Here is a 20,477-nt window from a genome sequence, read left to right as displayed (position 1 = left end):
AACAGCTTTCCAAGACTTCACGCCCGTTAACCGCAGTCTCATCTCACGTTAGTTTCAAGTTGGGATATAATAAGCAAAGTTCGTTCGCTTGGCATCGCTTGCAAACTCTACTATAAATTATAATCGATCGCATGTCGAAGGATGGAGCTTTGTCTTGTCTTTTTTAAAAACTTCTTACTCCGTTCATTTTATTTATAGATAACTAGCTATTGCCCGCGACTCCGTTTGCGTGGGCTTCGGTTTTACAGAGCGCGGTGGTTCCCGTTTCCGGGATAAAATTTTCCATTACCTCTTAACCCCCCCCATTATCTTCAACCCTTTTTTCCAGTAATAAAGGAGCTCATGTCCTTCCTCCGGCTTTAAACTATCTATGTTCCAAATTTTATTACTATCGGTTCAGTAGTCAGACTCTCAGAGACACTTTCGCATTTATAATATTAGAATGGATTTATATTTTTACTTCTTTATTATAAACGGATAGAGATGTGTAGACAGATAATAATGCTAATTTGGCAAGCATTTTTATTAAAATAATATATTAAGAGCATTTAAAAAGGAAAGCTTAAATCGGTTGTTCGTTATCTTTTTGCTACTTCTGTAGTCATTTATTATATGTATAATAAGTCGATATCACTAGTATTAATCGTATGTCACATAAACAAAGATTAAAAAAAAATCAGCTCTAAAAAATTACACACAGCACATTATTGCATTCTTAAAGTAACGCAATTCACGTGCAGTCACGCCCAGTTATAGAAAAATGCGAGTCAGACGAATAAACGTCACGTGTGGGGTTCAATCAGCAGACACTGCGCTCGTCACTAACACCATATCAAAACATAATAATCATAAAACTGGTTAAAGTTTGTGAACTACTATGTCATCACAATGATACTAAACTGAGGCAGATTTCACAATTGCTCTTAAACTCGATCAGTTGAATCTAATCTCGGTTCTACTGTTTAACTCAGATCAACGTTCCAAATTTAAGTTTATGACCAACTTTCTTTAGTATCCTCAACGCAATTCAGAAAAAAAAACTATTTCTTCTAAATTCCGACATTTGAAAATTACCTATAATTATCACCTCTTTCAGAAAAAACTTAGATTAAATGAACTCAGTTTTATTAACTGGTGAAATCATTCCTAAAACTAACGTAATAAAGATTACTTAAAAATAAGCTTGCAAACAAAGCCAAACGCAATGTGACTGGCATATTCGACATGCTATTATCTCAATAGAGATTCCCATTGATTGCACAGAAAATAACCTAGCTTATGAGATAAAATATTATGTAAATACGAATTATAATATAACTGGTAGCGGGGAACATGCCGTGATCGTTGTGTTGTGATCTGTCAAACGTATCAAAATGAGTGTCAAGGAGAGGAAAGATAGTTATCAGTTGTTGTCGAAGCAATATGAACTTGTGGCGCCCGATGGTGGATGGGGTTATGTGGTGGCATTAGCCGCGATTGTGGTTTTTGTAAGTAAATATACAAAAGCGTCATAAGCTCTGAGATGCGTGTGCAATAACTTACAATGCGGAAAAGCGCGGTAACCTGACTGGTGATAAAATGTGTTTTAAAAAATTAACTTTCTAACAGAAGATTGTCAAATTACTTATGTATTATTAATGGTAACGTAATTTGTATTATTATCAAAATATATTTTGTGCTATAACTGTTAAAAATTAAAAGCTTCAAAAGTTCTAAAGTATCAAATTATTTTATCCAGTAACGGTACAATAAAATCAGAGCTGTTTTAAATTAAATGAACTAATAATTATTATGATTCTTGAAAGGTCCTTGAAGTCATTTTTCATTGGCACTATTAATTCGAAAATATTTACTGACTATTCAAAATTAAAATATAAATAAAAAATACAGTTAAAAATATTCACTCATAAAATTATTTCGCAAAAAAATACACGTGTTTTTTCTGAGTCGAGTAAATATTAGCCTAATTTAATCTTACTTTTACGCGGTGTTATCAACTCGTTAAGTCAAATTCTACAAAAAGTTACAATGAATGGAAAAGTCTTTATTTAACGTCATAATCTAGCGATTAAATATATTGCTGTTCAAAATTGCACAATATTAAAATTTATCCCTTAACAATATCTAATAATCCTTGCAGTAAGACATAAGCAAGTAAAAAGGTATATCTTAAAAGCGTACAATAATGACCAAAGATAACGTACTAAAATACCTAAATATAGGTAATACCATGCCCATCAATAATTAAATTAAATCTTCAATTTTCTGAAATTTAGCTTTCGAATAATGTGCAATTTGAATTTTGTTGCTTCTTCAACCTAACACATTGCTTATCCTTCAAATATTATTTTCTTAATTTGTTGTTGGCCAACGCACCGACCTCAAGAGTACGAAAATAATATTACTAAAGGCTGTTGTGCAAGAGAGACGCTGTTCGGTACCGTGTAACGCGCTTTTCAACGACAATAATAACATGTTACTTTGAGACGTGGTAATAGGCCTCTAGATTTTATTTAAATAATTATGAAGACCCCAAGAAAAGATTTCAATCGTTAATACTTTTGTGCAATAAAAATTAGTTCTGCGTTTTTGCCGAGTATTTGAAAAATACGAAATCCCTAGTCATCTCTTATACTCTATTAGTTGTTTCTGTATCAATGCTGCTTACAATATGAAGTTGACATAAAGCTAAAATATTTTTGTTCACACATTTTTTTTGGTTGATTTCAGACATCGACCACCGGGTTTGCAGGATGCTTCGGTATGATCTACAACGACTTTATGACCGAAGTAGGGATGACATCGGCAGACGTCACCTTATCAGCGGGAATAGTCTGCATGGCTGTCGCCTTTTCTGGTAATTTAACTAAAATACATTAAAAATGGAAAACGACAAACTACTTCTAAGTTAAATTTACATACCTTATAATCAAAATAAACTAGTAAAAGGAGCAGTTTTTAAGCACTTGCACTTCATTCATAATTCCTTCATTATCCAATTTTTAAGTCATTGTCTACTTCAGTTTGGATACTACCTATGATTATATATTGGTGTACTGTCATTTCTTCCTAATACTTTCAGGTTTTTTCACAAGTGCGCTGCTTAAAAGAATGTCACTACGCAAATTGGCTTTCGCAGCAGTCATTGTCTACTGCGGAGGTACTTTTGGACAGATTATAATGACGACAAAACTTCATTTTTATATTTTCCAAGGAGTAATGCAGGTGAGTTTGTAAATATTAAAGAATTGCTCTCTTTTAATTCAGAAAACACTGGAATTTAACTGTGATTGGAGCTTTAAAGGAAGATATCGTTTACTATTCATTTGCAAATTTTCATTAAGTAATGAAAATGCTAATCATGCATTTCAGCACTCATTTAATTTATTGCTTTACTAAAACTAAAATATATGCACTTTTCTTTATAAAATTGTATGAAAATGACTTTAAACAAACAAACAAACAAACGTAACGTTTAAATATTTTTATGTTTTGCAGGGCTCTGGCTTAGGAATAATTATGACCCTGACGTTTACCGCTATGAACGATTACTTTGTCAAGAAAAGGGTGTTAGTAATGAGCTTCGTACAGACTGTGACAGGTGAGTCAGTCAGATAATTAGAAAAAGAAGTAAATACAATTTTGTTTATCTTTAGTGGATTTAAAATTATTAAATTATTTATGCAGACTTCGATGAAACTCTGAGATTACTTTATAAGAATTAAAGCGATGCTCTACTTATCAAAACAGTGAGCCTCAAATTTAAATTTGCAACAGAATCTGTTATCGTAATTCACATCACCAAACTTTTCATGTTATTTTTTTCAGGCATTTTGACTATGGTAGCACCTATGTTTATTAAATGGGCATTAGAACGGTATGGTTTCCGCGGCTGTATGATAATCCTAGCTGGAATATCTTTGAGCAATGTGTTCGCAGTACTCACGTTCCAGCCGATCAAACGGCACCTGAAGAAAGTTGAGATTCCAGGAGCTCCCGAAACTTGTAAGTGTTAGTTTTTGACTTTACGGGCTCTCCCTACACCTATTGAACCAAGATTATTACACGTACAAACAAGATATAATCATTCCCCTGCCCTTATCCCAGTTCCTTTATTTGGGGTCGGCGCAAAATGTTTCCTTCTTCTCTGCCTTTTTATCTGACGTCATCTCACAAGAAACACTCTTGCTTAATGCACGCTAGTGTAGAAGCACAGTTTTCTATAAACCAAAGATCATGTTTGGAATAAAAAAACTGCTATAGTTTTGATATGAGAGGAGGTGGTAGACCCAAGGTTTATTGAACAGGACTGATTGCATAAACAGTAATGTTTTAAAGCCTCATCATTCGAAAATATTGCATAGTCTTAACTATATTTCTTTTACAGAATTAACAAGTTGTATTTATTTTCTTTTTAGATGAACCCTTAACCGAAAAAGTTGGTGAAAAGAAGCTCGACACACCAGTTATAAAATTAACCGATATAGAAGAAAACATCACAAAGTTAAACTATGAAGGTTATTCTGAAGACAATCTCAAGAAAAGTTTTTTGAGGTAAAATCCGTTTCCTTCCATGATTTTTATGTAACTTAGTCGCTAATGATTGAGATGGATGAATTGGCAAAAACTGTTTTTCAGAAACAGAAATAAACAGATATAAGAAAAATGCTATTGAGTAGCCCATGTGAAAACTTACTTATTCATTTATTTTTGTTATGTTATTACAGGAAAGCGCTGGAATCATTTTTAGATATAGAGCTTTGTAAATCGTTTATATTAACCTGCCCATGTCTGGGCCCTGCAATCGTTTTAACAGCTGATAATTTATACTTGATGATATTTCCACAATACTTGTACACTATGGAATGGAGTCAGGTAAGTCAAAACCATTGTTATTTTATTAATGACTCTGTATAATAAGCCACTTCCAATTCTATATCTTGACAGTAAGAAGCTTTTCTTATTTATACTTCAAAACATCAATTAATTCATAAATTTTATTTTTTCAGGAAAATGTGGCACTATCCATAATGGCTTATGGATTCGGAGATATGATTACAAGAGTACTTTTAATATTTATTTCTAAATGGGTTGACCAGTTGGGGGTCCAAAAAATATACGTATTTGGAATTGGTGTAGCAGTCTTTTCAAGATTTGGTAAGAATACCTTTTTTAATGATTTAAAACAAATAATTGTAGTATACCGTAATTAATCATATTATACTAGATGTCTAACAGTGCCTAAAACTTGATGTAAATTTTTTTTTCATTTCATAAAACGGTTTATACCTTCCTTGGACTGCTACGAATATTTCAAGACTAAAATAAGCCACATCGGTTCAGCCGTTCTTGAGATTTAGCGAGACTAACGAATAACAATTCATTTTTAGATATAAAAAAGAGAAGAAGTATATTAAATGGCTGGATAAAAATGTTTCATGTTTTCATGAATTCTTTCCAGGATTGCTGTGGAGTCCTTCAGCTGGGGTGACTACAGTTTTGGTGTACACCGCTTTAATGGGAGTGTCTCACTGTGTCATTGCTGTGCTCATGCCAATGGTGATATCCGATGCTGTAGCACCAGAAAAGTTTACAGCAGCTATGGGTTTCTGCCTTCTAGTCCTTGGAGTAACGAGTATGGTCTTAGGCCCTGTAGTGGGTAAGTAATAGATTCTTGGTTTTTATATTTTAATGACCTTATTCTTTAATTTAACTCTCATAAACAGAATTGTATCTACCCTTAGTTTTGATCGTAGTATTTTGACTATGACGGCAACCAAAATATGGAGAAATTAAAAATAAATTTTGTCTAAATCTGTTTAGTGGTTATTGCCTAAAAAAACATTTTGCATCCATACATACAAACTTTCGCGTTTATAATATCAGTAACATTACAAAGACCCATAACAATTGGAACAATACTTTGCCGCATGTAAGTAATTGCTATGATATTTGTTTCAGGCGCCATAAGGGATTACACAAATAATTACGATGCGGCTTTCTACGTCATAACTTTGTTCTACTTGATGTTCTTAATATTGTGGCCGATTGAACTGTTTGTAAGAAGTAGGCGGATGAAGAAACTGAAGACTGAATCTAGTAATATTAATAAATGAATTATCTATAATCTGTCTTTTGATGTTTAATATAAATTTAATCGTATTATGTTCTTACTCTCTACTCTACAATAGAGTTGCGATTTTGTGTAAATAAAAATCTGAACCTTATCGCAGAACATAATTGAATCTATTAGTTTAATAGGCTGATCGTGCTGTGATATTAGTGTTATCAATTATAATTTCAGCACATGATCAGTGAAGAAGGGATTCAGGGATTCTCAAATTGGTGCATGTGAAAATTAATTTAAACCAAATACCAAAATAAAAGTAAATGTTTTAATTAATGTTGTTCTTATGTCTTTGTCCGATTTGGGACAGTTAGGTAATAGAAGCAATCAAAATTGAATTGTTGAAAATGACAAGCTTGCTTCATATGATTGCATATAATATTACACTTGACAATAATGAACAGGTTATTTGAATATACCTATTAGACTAATAAATATCCTCCATTCCCTCATTAGCGCTATAAAAATGCTAAACAGTGTTATTTTATTATTAATTACGCTACATAAAATATTTTGCATGTTTGCATGTTTATTGCTTTTTAAGAATTTAACGATCCAAAATTATAATTTATCAATGTTTTATTCAAAAAACTAAGCTAAGTTACTTCTTCTAGCTAAAGCTAAGTCCTTTTTCTAAATCCCTACTAAAGTAAAAGGTTGGCATATAGCTCAAGAACAGTCAACATTTGGAAGAATTAATTAATTAGTCCATTTTTTGACATTCTGTGGATTTTGTACAACAAAAGGAAGATTCCGGTTCAAGAATTATTTTCTGTCAGAAAGTTGTACCTTTAAATTCATAAAACGATATAAAAGTAAATAAATGTTTAAAAATACCAATTAAATGTTAAAAAAAAATCATAAATAAAGGAATTCCAATCAACACGTCAATGTACCTTATTTTTCTCGTTCACGCGATGGTAGTACACAAACATTCGTTTCAGTGCACGGCTAAAGCCAACAACGCAGACCAAACAACCAGTCAGAAAACCGAATAAAACCTGATAGAGAGGAGCTAGTTTATTTTTCCGATGCGATGTGTTTACCTTGTAGACACGGGAGACTATTTCAACCAGTACAGTTATATTTTAAAATAAAACTGTTTATTTTGTGCATATTTATTAAACGACAGGCTATTTTTAATATAATTTAATAACTTCTTTGAAGACTGCGCTTCACAATAAATTAAGTCTTGGCTTATATAATATGAGGATGGACGATTTTTGGAATAGATTGAGTTTTTGGCTTAAAAAGTCTAATGAGTCCGAAAGCTAAATTTGAAAAAATAAGTAATATTTTTTTTATCGATTATATTTTTAATTAATATATCAAATATTCCATTAATACCTACTTTTTACATTAAATATTATTCTTTTATTAAATCTTTAAAGATACAAAGGTGAGACGCATTCAATATGGTAAAATATATGCCCGTGCGTACGAAGTGACTCAGTTACTTACGTATCACCTTATTTAATGCTGGGAAGTATATTAGTATGTTCGGAAGTTTAACTTGTCAACAACAAATTGACAAGTGACGTCACACGCGATGCAAGGCTTGTGTAGTGATATTAGAAGTAAATTAAAATAGCTTTTTGGCGATTTTATACTTAAAATTGTATTTAAAAAGTTATTGAAATTATTTGTTGAAGACTATTCGGATACGGAATCCTAGATAAGCATTTAATAAAGCTACTAAAATCGTCTATTGAACATAAAACATAATAAATGCCACACAATATCATACCAGTTAATATCGGTTCTATATTAATAATGTATTCATAAACCTGTTTTATTTGTCAAAGAGGATAGTTTTAGGTATTGCAATGATAAAGTTAATTCTAGTATTCGGGCACGTTTTTAAAAAGGTGATATGAAATAGTGGCGATTATCTAACGAAAACTTGATTCTCTGAAGATAACATTAATAAATATATATGAATGGAAATAAACAGCTAGCTGTAGGTATGTGGCAGACATTAAGGTATCTACCAAGGATCGCTCACTCCCGCTCTCTGGAACAAATAGATGAAGAATCTAGATTTCAAGTGTGTGTAAGTTTTATACGTCTAATTAATTTTTGTTTTTAAATCGATATTGTTGGGATACAACATATATGTAAGTAAAGAAAATCCAGTCAAATTATCAAAACACAAACCGAAGGAAAGGTTAGTCTGTTCAATAATACCTATTTTCAAAAATAGAAAAAATTGCGAAATATGTCGTGTCCGGTTTTGTATTACTAAGCCTTCATGATAAAGCTAATTTTAAACAATTTGTACATTACTTAAGTAAAGGTCTTCTAAAAATAGTTGCTAACGAGGTCAACAAATTAAAATTATTTACATTATACATCGTAAATCTATTGAGTATTAACTGTCTTCTATAGTATTTATAACGATATCCTTGTTATAATAAAGTCTAATGTAGTTAAAAATTTATAGATTATTTTATTACTGCCGATTGTAGCACCACATTCTTAAATAATTATAATTGAGTTGTCAAAACTAGACTGCAATAAAGTTGATTAATGTTCACATTGGCGAGAATACATTCGTGTTAAGTGATAAGATTAGGTGGCCTGCTCCCTCTGATGAGGCTCTACGCTATGTACTAGGTAAGTAATCATGTAAGAAGTCGCGGTTCTAACCGTGGTTGCAGGCCCAAGTTTGTGTAATATTAAAAGCAGGGTTTATATTTCTAAAGAAATAGTTGCTATATTCCATGAAGTTTCAGCTATAAATTATATAAAGATATATTTGAGACATAAAGTTACTTCTGTCTAGTCATGAGCTATAGCAGTATTATATCAATAAGGACAGAAAATAGAATGTAGGTACTCTGCACTTGTGTAATCTCCAATCTATGAGTCAATTAGTACATTTGCTAGGAACACATAATTAAAAACATCTTTTGTGACAACACAAAACAGTTTGTTAATAAGTTCGGAGCCATCAAAAAAGCAATCTTAATAGACGATTGATGGTAATCGCATTATCACTTCCACGTAAAGGACGAATAAACAAAATAATGCTGAAAACATCATGATATTAATAAACTGTCAACAACCTTTGATAAGAAGACAATCTGGTGCAATAAAACTCGCGATCTATTTTCCACTTTTCGACTTTCTACGTTTTGCAATCAGGTGTTGATTTCTACATTCAATTAATCCCCGTTCTTTGATATGAATGGAAACTGCCGATGTTTATTTGGTTCAAAGCTGTTTATATTAATTTAAAAAACTATGTCGACCTTCGCTGCATATTTTTAGCGAAAACAACCACGGATATATTTTGCACAATTTGTTCGTGAACGCCCAAATATGAAACCATACTACAAAAAAAAACTTAGTATTTTGATTGTAAAGAAAAACAAACGGCAAATCCATCTAATTCTATGTACCTAACAATATGTTGTAGCCGTTAAGTGTAAACAGTAAAATGATTAATTCAAAAAACATTAATAACAGCGACTCGATTAGTCACTTTGGTGAGGAAAGCCAACGCAACCTACAGCATACATGAAGTTCTCTTTGAGTAAAAGGCATAAGATGTCATTTAAGATTACCTGTCATAAATAAGTAATAACTAAAAAAAAACATGTACCGTAAATACCAGCGTGGGACGAGAGTTTATTAATCTCGCATACCTTTTTTTGTGCAGCATTCAACCTCCAATAAAAGTTACCGTAAAGACACAAAAAAACAAAGACGCTTTATTTTACAAGGTACTTACTTACATTTGAGTAACTACTCTAAGAAATATGAGTCACGCAGGAAGTAGAGCGATTAAAACAAAAAACTTTCACGTCGAATTAATAATCTATATTATCTTCTTTTTCTTATTATATATATAAAAATGAATTGCTGTATGTTAGCCTCGCTAGAACACGAGAACGGTTGATCCAATTTGGCTAATTTAAGTTTTGAAATATTCCTAGCAGTACAGGGAAGGTTTAAACTGTGAGAAAATATGGAAAACCGCGTTTGGTCGACTCTACCCATGGTCAAAACGCTGGTCTGTATTTTGCCCAAAGAATTAGCATGGCCATACATCGTGACAATGCAGCCAGCCTTCTGGGCACGTTTACCGATTTTGGCAGGGATTATGTATTGATTCTTTTTTTTTTATTGATTGAACTTTAATATTGTTTTAAAACTGCAAATATGTCATTTAGTAATGTTGTAAATATTGTTTTCTTTATGGTAATATATTAATATTGTTTTAACGATAAAGTAAAACACTTCTTTGAATAACGTGTCGTAAATAACCACCAGCTGTTTTGAGATAACACTATAGGTCGGTAATAAAAGAACTGTTACACTATTAAAGTAAGGAAAAATGCATGTCGATTTGATTGTTGCTAACTAGATTTATAAACAGTGGTACATTTCCGATTTAAGGTACTAAAGGCCGTTGGTAAAAGAAAATATATGAAATGCCTATGGTCTACGAATCATCCTTTATCCTAAACGGAACTAGAAGCAAATATAATCATTTCACTGGTTTTACTGTAGTTTTTATTTATCACCAAATACAATCCCAGAGCTCACAGATTCCAGGCCTGCCCAGACATATTTTTTCTATTATTTTTTTGTAATAATTTAAAGTAGTTTATTGAGGAAGTTCTATACCATTTTACTACGAGACGTTTTCATTATGCCAGAATGTTTGTCAATTGGGACTAAATACACAATACACCTAATAATATACTCCGGCAAACAAGAAGACAAGTTAAGACTACCAAAATAGTTTTTATAGTTATTTATTAATTACAGTAAATTCTCAATCTAAGTGCTTGTTGATAATATAGGGTTCATTCAAAAAAGCTCTAGTGATACTTATTTAGCAAGGGAAACAAAGCCCTATCGTATCATCAAAATTATTAGAACGTAAATTAAACAGCACTTTTCATAGCCGTACATTACATAAATGCTTGGCACGGCAACATCCTGTATGTTGTTTACGTTGCATTAAGTAATTGGACATTACGCAACTGAACATACTATATAATCCTTTTTAATGGTTTAAAATACACTAGGTTTTTGTCGAGCTAGCAATAATATAAGTGGTGGCTGATTTTTTAACAAAATTGTTAGTATTTACTTATTGGTTAGGCTTACAAAAACATAGAAGATAACAGATAAAAGCTTCTGACTTAATAATTTTATAAACTTATTAAGTTAATAGGTTACTTTATATTTATTAAATTAGGTGACTGAATTTAGAATTAGGATAGTGGTTTCCTGTAAAATATCGAATAAATACTTATGGTATGCTTCTCGAAACAGAGTGATCATTGCAAGAGTGATTAAAACGCTGCCATTGAAGCTCTATTTCCCTAAATCAATTCTCCATACCACATGACTGAATAAAACTAGAGTATAATTCTTACCTGAATTTATAAAGACTTGTGCTACCGGACGGAGCGAGGATTTACCTGGAAACATACAAATATACGTGAGAATGTACACGAAAATGCGACTCGAGAATTTCGCATACGCAACGAAATATTTCAGAGCTATGCGTATTTTTGTCAGAAAGGAAAATGTGAAAGTATTAAAGCTTTTGTATGAGGACAAAGTAAAATATATAATTGTATATTGTAGATGTATATTCATTGCAGTCTCTCATGCAGCAGAGATATGATTGAGAGCTGAGACGCGTGCATGCATTTTATTTACATATATACTCGTCGCGTATATAAAAATGAATTGCTTTTCGTAAGTCTCGCTAAAACTCGAGAACAACTGAAGTAATTTTGATTATTTTAGTCTTGAAATATTCGTAGTAGTCCAGAAAAGATGGAAATGGTAAGAAAGGGTGGAAAAATTGTGGAAAAGACAGAAAAAAATACATATTTTATGTCCTTTGTAAAGTACTGTACCGCTACTATTTTTTTCGTTAAAATTTTACCATATTTTAGTATTATTATTTTGAATGTAAATTAGAAGAACTCTTTATTGAAAGGAGATCGGGTACTTAGCGGGTCAAACTGCGGGAAACAGTTGTAGTGTTTACAAAAAATCGAGCTTGAGTAATATACTTTTATGTGTAGAAAAGCAACACTTCTCCAAGCTTCGTAGTAACGATCCAACACCTCTTATAATATTACTTTAATAGGAACCAGTAGGCCGTAAGATAACCGTGACCATGGATATGTTCCAAAAAATATTGTGTAATACACATAAGGGTCAAAATTAATTAAAAACTTAGAAACAAGGGCCTTTATATTAGAATAATGTTTTATGAAGGTATATTTGACGTTGACAAATACGTAATGACGGTACCTTGACCTACGTAAATCAAAAGCGATTCAAAAATTCCGTCCCTCATTTTCATAATACATTTATTATAAACTACATGTCCATTTTAAGCACGTCATTAGGAAAATGATTAACGAATGTGGACTTTAATAAAAGGAAATAGCGAAGGCTGTGCTGTTTGCGGACATAACTGGTATAACTGACCCGTTCAAACATCTTGATAGCATAGCAACCTAATGACAAGTTAATAGTTTAAATCTTCGCCTCATTTTTTGTTGGAAGGATTCTCAATTTACTGTAGCAGGTTTTTTAATATACCTAAGTGTTTTGCCTATCAAGACTGTTAGAGATTTCGAGTCAACTCTGTCGTCACAGTTCTAGAATCTGATGTTAATTAGATCATCCATATACACTAGTGTTAACTATTTCATAAGCTATGTCGTTAGTTTTATATTTACGAATTATTGTGTAACCATTCAAATACGTTTATAATTAGCAGTTGATCATTAAATTAAAAAGGCCGTTTTATGACATCAAAAAATGTAAAAACAAGTTCGGCTCGTTAATTCCAAGTCTGTAAATATATAAAGATAATAAATCAAGAGATTAATGCGAGTAGAGACTACTCGTAAAAATCAGCTGTATTTTTCCATAGTACGAAGGAAGCTAGGGAAAAGGAAGGAAGCAGAACATAACTGAAAATACGTCAGTTTAAAAGTTATGTTTTAAAAGCGAGAAGTTGTAGACGTAACATAATATATGTTAAACAAGCTTTAGTATACACATCTAGCACAGAATGATAAAAAACAAATCCCGAGCTAAGGTATTTAATCCATGTACTGCGCAGGGTTTCACAAATATTTAAGTCCCAGGCAAAAAGAATACACTTGGGTGTCTTTGTGCCGAACAGCAGTTTACTGCATGGATAGTCGAGTTATTGTACAGCACATGGTCCGATGATGTGGTAAAATCTTATGATTTGGTTATAAAAATACTACCGCATTAAATAAATGTAATACTCGTGTCGCGGGGGTTTCACAAACATTCAAGTAACATGCATAAAGGCACCCAGATTAGAACACGCATTCGTAGGGCACACGCATGCTTGAGCTACGCAGAGATTGAAATCGCGACACGTCGCGCACAGTTTGGCGTGGTGACCTCAACCACTCTACCAGCTACCAGTGTTGTCACACACTTGTCTATTAGACGTTTTTTATCTAGCCCACCGTGCCCATTGCAGGTTATAGGCCTCCCACAAATTATTCCACGATTCTTTGTTTCGGGCCACATTGAACCAGCCCGCGCAGTAAGCATTAAGAGTGCGTCGCCACCGCTATTACACATGGCACGATGAAATGGTAGAACCCTTTTTTTTACCGGGGAAATCCTCATGGACTTTCTCCGCCCTGGGGAAGGCGGAGAGGTGTCCCGGACTCTTACCGGTTAAAGTACTGGAGTGCTTCGCTCTTGTCTACCTGTGACCACGGAAACACGATGAAAACTACCGCGGCCCCCGGCAGGGAAAAAAAAGTATAATCCCAAGTTAAAGCTAACTGCGTATGTATCTCAAACAAGAAACATTGAACAAATCACCAACTGATAATATGCTTTGAATGAGGAATAAACAACTTGCTACCAAAAAATAACAAATGATACGAAAGTATCACACGGAGGTTAGATGATCGAAATTACTTCTAAATGTAAACAAATACAACAAACAAGTTTTACAGGTTCTAGTACGTATACGATGAAATTAATAAGAAAGTGGTTTGATAGATTCAATATTGCGTCAATATCCTAAAGTATTCCACTTAATGTATTTTTTAAACCAACTGAGATAAAATACTTTTTTTAAATGGTCTTTTTACTGTAACTCGCCTCACTTCACACACTCTTACTGACTTACTGGTTGAAACTGGTTTGGTAATTTAAACAACATTTCTAATTTGATTGATCATCGAATTAATTGAAGACAACGTTGCGTAACATATAGAAATAGAAATAGTAGTCGTTTATTTTTTGTTAATTAATTAGTTCATTCATTTCGTCAACGAGAGTCAGTTGTTTGGAATAGCGTAGTTTGTTTCAAAAAAGTAGTTCTGTACTATAATAATAATAATATTCGTGATGTAGATTCATAACATTTTTTATAAGTTTGTTTCTATGCTTCTCTGATGATGAGCAACTTAACGGTTCTCTCACGTGAATTTATCGGGATTGTCCGACCAGTTTCGGATCCAACTCGAGTCCTTGTAGGCAGCTTACACTTGTTCTGTCATACTTTATACTCATTGCTTGTATACAATACTGAAGTATTGAGCAAATTAAGATGGATTTAAATTAGAACCTGATGTAGAGTTTGAGACCCACGCTGTTTAGACGTTTAAATAACTTATGGAAGATACTCCAAAAGTGAGGATGTGGACAATTTTATACAAATGTTGTTTAGAAATTTAGAGTTACGCAAATTTTAATACGATATGAATTATTGAATAAGAACCGCTACATTAAACACAAAAAAGATAACGTATCGTGCAAAAATCTGTTTCATAGAATAGTCATCAAACCAATAATTATTTTATGGATGAAAAAATATAGATATGTAAATTAAGTAACAACTTTTTATAGGTTTCGCATATCATGGATTTTTTATAAAACTATTATGCAATCAACACGCAACTTTTTGTCGCGAAATAATTGTGACAGCCTTGACTTTAACTAACTTAACTTACTATGGTGGTGTCTGAGAGATCGTTAAATATGAGATCATTGAACTCTTCTGACGTCACAGATGGATGGATGCCGTCCTGTTTTTTAATGGTGACCCCTCATTGCACAGCATGAGCTAAGGTATGGCATACCTTCTTTTTGCAAACATAAAATTCCGCGCAAATTGAAATTAGATTGGGAAAATTTATCGCATACCCTTTTTTGTTTATTATAAAATCTTTTTTTTTATTCATATCGCACTAAACCTTCACATTATAATATTTCAAATCATTATCGATAGAACGACGTCATTATATAATATATTGAAGGATCAAAAATTTTTGATGATGCTAAAAGTACGAAACAAGGAAAGTAAGTATAGTCGACTTTTGAATGTCCTTATTAGTATTAAGTCGTGTATTGATGTTTAAAAAATCGAATACCTGAACTAAAAGAACTTTACAGTCACTTTAAGGCATTAACACTGTTATAAGCTGTGCCGTATTATCCATAAGGCACTTTAGGCCAGTGACTATGACCAGGGGCCCACCGCCAAAGTAGGGATCTAAAAAAAACGCGATAAATTTTTCACTGAATGAAAATCACTGAATGAACTTAAACCAAGCGGGCCCCCACTCCTTTGTTGCCTCGAGGCCTCGGGGCCCCTGGGCCCCTAGATCCGGCCCTGGTTATAAGTACCTAATCTCTTTACCGCCTACTGTCTTCCGATTACAAAGTCTAGTCGACGTCGTGGCATCCCAATGACTCCTATCGATAGTCAGTTAGATAAATCCATGAAAAAAGGTCAATGTTGTCATTACTATTACAATATTATGGCATATTATTAAAGAACACGTTTTCAAATTAGTCCATTAAAAAGTGAATTCTTCGATAAACTGATTTGTCATAATACTATTAGAGAAGTTCACACGAAGATATTTAGTATTTTTGGTGGGTATTAATAGACGAAATATTTGTATGAATTTATGGGTGGCCGTTTATGAATCAGTGATACTGAAATTGATAATGTTTACTGGCCTAACACTATTTATAAATGTTGTGTCGAATATGGCTTATAAGAATATATATAAAGGCTTGAACAGACCTAGCTTTGACTTAAATTTAAGTACGGGAGCTTGTGAACAACTTGCGAAAAAGTCAAAAGCAAATGCTGAAATGTTTACACTGCCTGATTTTCTTGAAGAAAATTTATCTTCTCCATACGCTAAAGTGATATTTAAAATATAGCTTACATAAATGTAGTTTGACAGTCTCACGTGAGTATGTCCTTTTTATACGAAGTCTCCCCTTTTATTCCGTAACACCGAAAACATTAATCCAGAATCACTGACATGAGAGATTTCCCTCATGATTATTTATTTATGGGGTAACACAACGGTTCCCCAGTCCCCACCTACCTTTATATTTGATCACAGTCAACAAAAGCTCAAAACCAAGGTCGCTTCAACTTTTGTAAAAGGTAAAATTAATTTCACAATTGATAACGGAACAATTGTTTTACATAATGTAGATTTCGGCCACCTTTTGTTGTAGTACACAAAGAGAAATGAACGTTTGTTCGCTGAAACCGCGAAAAAATAAAATAATAAGCATTCTCGCGTTTTCCAAGGGGTGGCCTTTAATTGTTTGGCTTCACGAAAACTTTTAGGGATTTTTCTCGCCCTCGCTGATAGCAACAAAATGCTTTGTTTTATACTCATTTATATAAGTACAGTACTCAAAAACAATACAGTAGAGGTCACTGGTAATTAAAAATAAGATATCCTTGAAATAATAAGTCTGAACCAAATTTTGTGTGACCTCATCTCTCTGACGTAAAGTCCTATGTAGATGACATATCGTGGTAAATAACAATACGATAAAAATACACACTGATGAGACAGATAAATTTATCTATATCTTGATCGTGCAAAAGAATCTAAAGAATCGACAATAATTTGGAAGATAAGAGTAAAACGTCATCTCCATTGATAATAAATTCAGGTCGTCTGGGAACACAAATCTGTTGATTTGTTTTATTCGATAAGGTGACTCGATGACTCAATCAGTCGTATTTAAAGATACGATTACTGATACTCAACTACAAATTGATTATCTGACAATGACATCACTGTCTTTATTATTTACCAGTAACTCCTTCCGCGTTGTAGTTAAACAATTGAGATCTTTCCAATATGTTTGGATAGATCCAAAATATATTTATAGGACTTCCCTTTCCCCTTCATTGGCAGACGTCGTTCGAAATTAAATTCATCGGGTATCGAATTCTTAGAGTTCGCCAGACAGACTCGTGACAGAATAGAGATTTCGATTATGAAATTAAATACGTCATCATTATTTCCATAAATCTTAGGCCTCCGGTATTCCCACAATTTACAATAGGCGCAACTGCAAACAGTGTTACTACAAAAACAAACTACGTTATTTTGCTAACAGTATGTGTTTATTTGATATGGTTAAGATAACAGTGTAATTCTTACTAAATGATAAACATTAGTTATAACAACAATAACTTCTGCCTTATACAAAGCTATGTAAGTTAAAAATTTCAGCTGAAAACCGCACTTAAACCACTAGATAAAACAGAGGTGTATAGTAAAACTCTTGTCAGAATTGAACGACTATCAACGATCAATGTATGACGGTTGGGACCAAGGGTTTAATGTTCTATCCGAAACAAAGAAGGGTCTCATTATGTTAACAAATCGTCACCCATCCTATGGTCAACCATAATCGCGGCATTACCGTTCAAGTGCGGCTTATAGTGGGTATCTACGGTTTTTGCCCTTGCTTAGAGGTAAACATCAATGAGTTTTTATTACGCTCTACACACAACTTGTCTTGTTGTAAGCTATGGGAATTTAGTATTTGGACATGATTGTGCAAAATAATAAAACTGATGTGTATAAAAATCGAATTTAAAATCAGATGAAGCGCAAAATGTAATGAGCAAATTGAAAGTGTATTTTACATAATATTATTTTAGATTTTTTACATACTAAACAACTTTATCCGCATCACTAATACAGATGACATTCAACAATTAGTCTTAATACTAGTTATTTAACTCTTAACATTCAACCTGCTCCCAGATAACCTTATAGACACAGTTCAATATTTCCGTGTATTAATATAATAGCTATCTGTAGTGCTTATCATTTATTTACATTGGAAACAACTTTTTATAGTATTCTATCACGCTTCACGTATTTTGTTTAATAATTATCACGCTTGCCCTAATTATTATAATTACAAAGTTGACGTTTTATTAAAGTTGAACATTTGATATTTTTATCGATTTGTTTAGAGTTTAAAAGTCTTTTTGATTGGTTAAAACGCCGATTTTTTCTGTGTCAAAATGATGCAATTTTATTTTTAGAAATATTTTTTTCAAGCGTTTTTACGTTTACTGATACAATGTTAGAGATGACTTATTCATATTAAAATACTCATAAGGATTTAAGAAGATGAAAAAAGTTTCATGTTATACGAGTTACATTGATCTCGGTTCAAATAGCTAAATCTAAATTTTACATAAATGGATAGGAGTATAGAGTATCAAACTGTCAGGTTATGATTGTCAGGTACATAAAATGTTTTGAATATAATACCCGCAGTGGTGTCACAATACCGTTGAAAATGAAATTCTGATTTGAAAAAAACTCTTTGAGAGAGATATCGTAGTAGTGTTTTTTCATCTATAGGTTGCCGTACTTTGAATGGCTTCAAAACATCATCTCAGTTTATTTACAAATTGCTTTTAATTTGCTGCGGTTTATTATCATAGATAATTGTATCTATGATTGTATCAAATTAAGTATTGACTTACTTAATTTGTTTGTGGCTACTAAATAGCGTTTATATTCAGAGCAAATTTTATCAATATCCCCGCAGCCGTTTGGGCGTAAAGAATTGACGAACATACATACAGGATCTGAAACTTTCGCCTATATTATATCAGTATGATTAACTATCGTCTCAATGCGGGCACAGACGTCATATACAGTACATAATACTATGTAATACTACATGTAGGTACTTTTATTTACCAATTATGTAAGTAGATCATTATATGACCAAGGCAACTAAGTATTGATTATCGAGATTCTAATTATGTGGGTGTTATTTAATATATGCAAACAGTGTTGCATATTATATAAGCTATGCAAGGCATGGAAATAAATAGAGGCGTGTCAAAAATTTTTCACAATTGAGGTCAAGTTTACAGTATTTTAAGCATACGCGTTTAAATCACTGTTCTTATAAGTAAATTTGAGTAATGTCCACTAATTGGTTTGTATCAGTAAAAGTGGAGAGCACTAGTTATTTAATTGCTAGTTCGTAATGTAGTTAATTGTTATTATTTTTTATGAATACCTAACTCATAAAAAATAAACTTTTTAACAAAAAAACCTATTTAGTCCGTGACATTATCAAAAAATATATTTGATACTTATATATTTTTCTATATCTCTAAAAAAAATAAGAGGTACCTACAGTGATTTAAAATCTCGTGTGACGTCACTTACAAGTAAACTTTTTACTAGCAAGTGATGCTACTAGCCTCAGTACTACACATTTCATTATCTTAAGTGCTTTTCACCTTCCTAATTTTTAAAAATAAAAATACATATTACTAGATTTAATCGAATATTCTATTCAAGTTACTTAGTTCGTGTGGCCAGTGGTTTAAGTTTTGGAATTCTTGTGAATACCCACCCGCATGGTGCAAGATTCTAACACCGGTAATTGGAGATCGTGCCATGGTCTTTTAATAATTAATAAATCAAAAAATTTCAAAAAATAGATCTTTATTTTCAAAGGTATAAACAAAAGGTAGCTTTTGAGAGATATAGAGCAATTTGTTTTATTACCTTTCTATACACCAAGTTATAAACAATAAATAATCTCGTTATATATAAACAATAATCTATATTTCACCCACTCTGTTATTATATTACCAACTTAAAGTCAGCCTTGGGTATTTTATCCCTCAATTAGAAGTTCAAATCAAAATTCTAAAATCAATAAACAAAACTTATTTCAATTAATTTAATTCAATCAAATTATAATGACGAGAAAGGGTTGATCGTTTTTCGTAACTTCATTAGTACGTATTGATCTTAAAATATGATTTATTAAGAAAGAAGATCCTTACATAAATAACATTAAAACATTATACAATACGTTAATTTCAAAATTTTCCTTTACTTTTTTGACAATGGACATTTATTTTACTTAAAAAAATACCTTCTCTTTTCACGTAACGCGATACTTATTTGTTTTTTTTTATAGCCTCTCTTTAATACTTTTTCGCGTATTCAATTTGTTGAGAACTCTTTGTGGGTAT

At 32.3% G+C, this 20,477-nt stretch overlaps 2 protein-coding genes across 2 annotated transcripts in view; one reads left to right on the top strand and one right to left on the bottom strand.

Annotated features, from left to right (window-relative positions):
* Positions 1 to 20,477, bottom strand: part of LOC113501932 (solute carrier family 12 member 6) — a 390,722-nt gene that overhangs the window by 226,459 nt on the left and 143,786 nt on the right. The window contains exon 4 of the mRNA XM_026883251.1: positions 11,524 to 11,568. Coding sequence (XP_026739052.1) covers positions 11,524 to 11,568 — 45 coding nt within the window. The remainder of the gene's footprint in view (positions 1 to 11,523; positions 11,569 to 20,477) is intronic.
* LOC113501937 (monocarboxylate transporter 6-like) lies at positions 1,311 to 6,127 on the top strand. Its single transcript, XM_026883263.1, has 10 exons — positions 1,311 to 1,487; positions 2,731 to 2,857; positions 3,083 to 3,225; positions 3,499 to 3,601; positions 3,829 to 4,005; positions 4,419 to 4,554; positions 4,728 to 4,875; positions 5,010 to 5,157; positions 5,462 to 5,659; positions 5,962 to 6,127. Exons 1-10 carry the CDS (start codon positions 1,374 to 1,376, stop codon positions 6,114 to 6,116), a joined length of 1,449 nt encoding a protein of 482 aa, XP_026739064.1. The 5' UTR covers positions 1,311 to 1,373; the 3' UTR covers positions 6,117 to 6,127.

The sequence above is a fragment of the Trichoplusia ni genome, chromosome 16 (genome assembly GCF_003590095.1).
Source record: "Trichoplusia ni isolate ovarian cell line Hi5 chromosome 16, tn1, whole genome shotgun sequence".
Classification (NCBI taxonomy): Eukaryota; Metazoa; Arthropoda; class Insecta; order Lepidoptera; family Noctuidae; genus Trichoplusia; species Trichoplusia ni.
This window is presented reverse-complemented; position numbering and strand designations above follow the sequence as displayed.

Bases quoted from the DNA above. Each gene is read 5' to 3' on its own strand.
- LOC113501937 (XM_026883263.1), top strand. From the start codon at position 1,374: ATGAGTGTCAAGGAGAGGAAAGATAGTTATCAGTTGTTGTCGAAGCAA. The intron at 1,488-2,730 runs GTAAGTAAATAT...GGTTGATTTCAG, and splicing joins TAGCCGCGATTGTGGTTTTT to ACATCGACCACCGGGTTTGC. The intron at 2,858-3,082 runs GTAATTTAACTA...TAATACTTTCAG, and splicing joins CATGGCTGTCGCCTTTTCTG to GTTTTTTCACAAGTGCGCTG.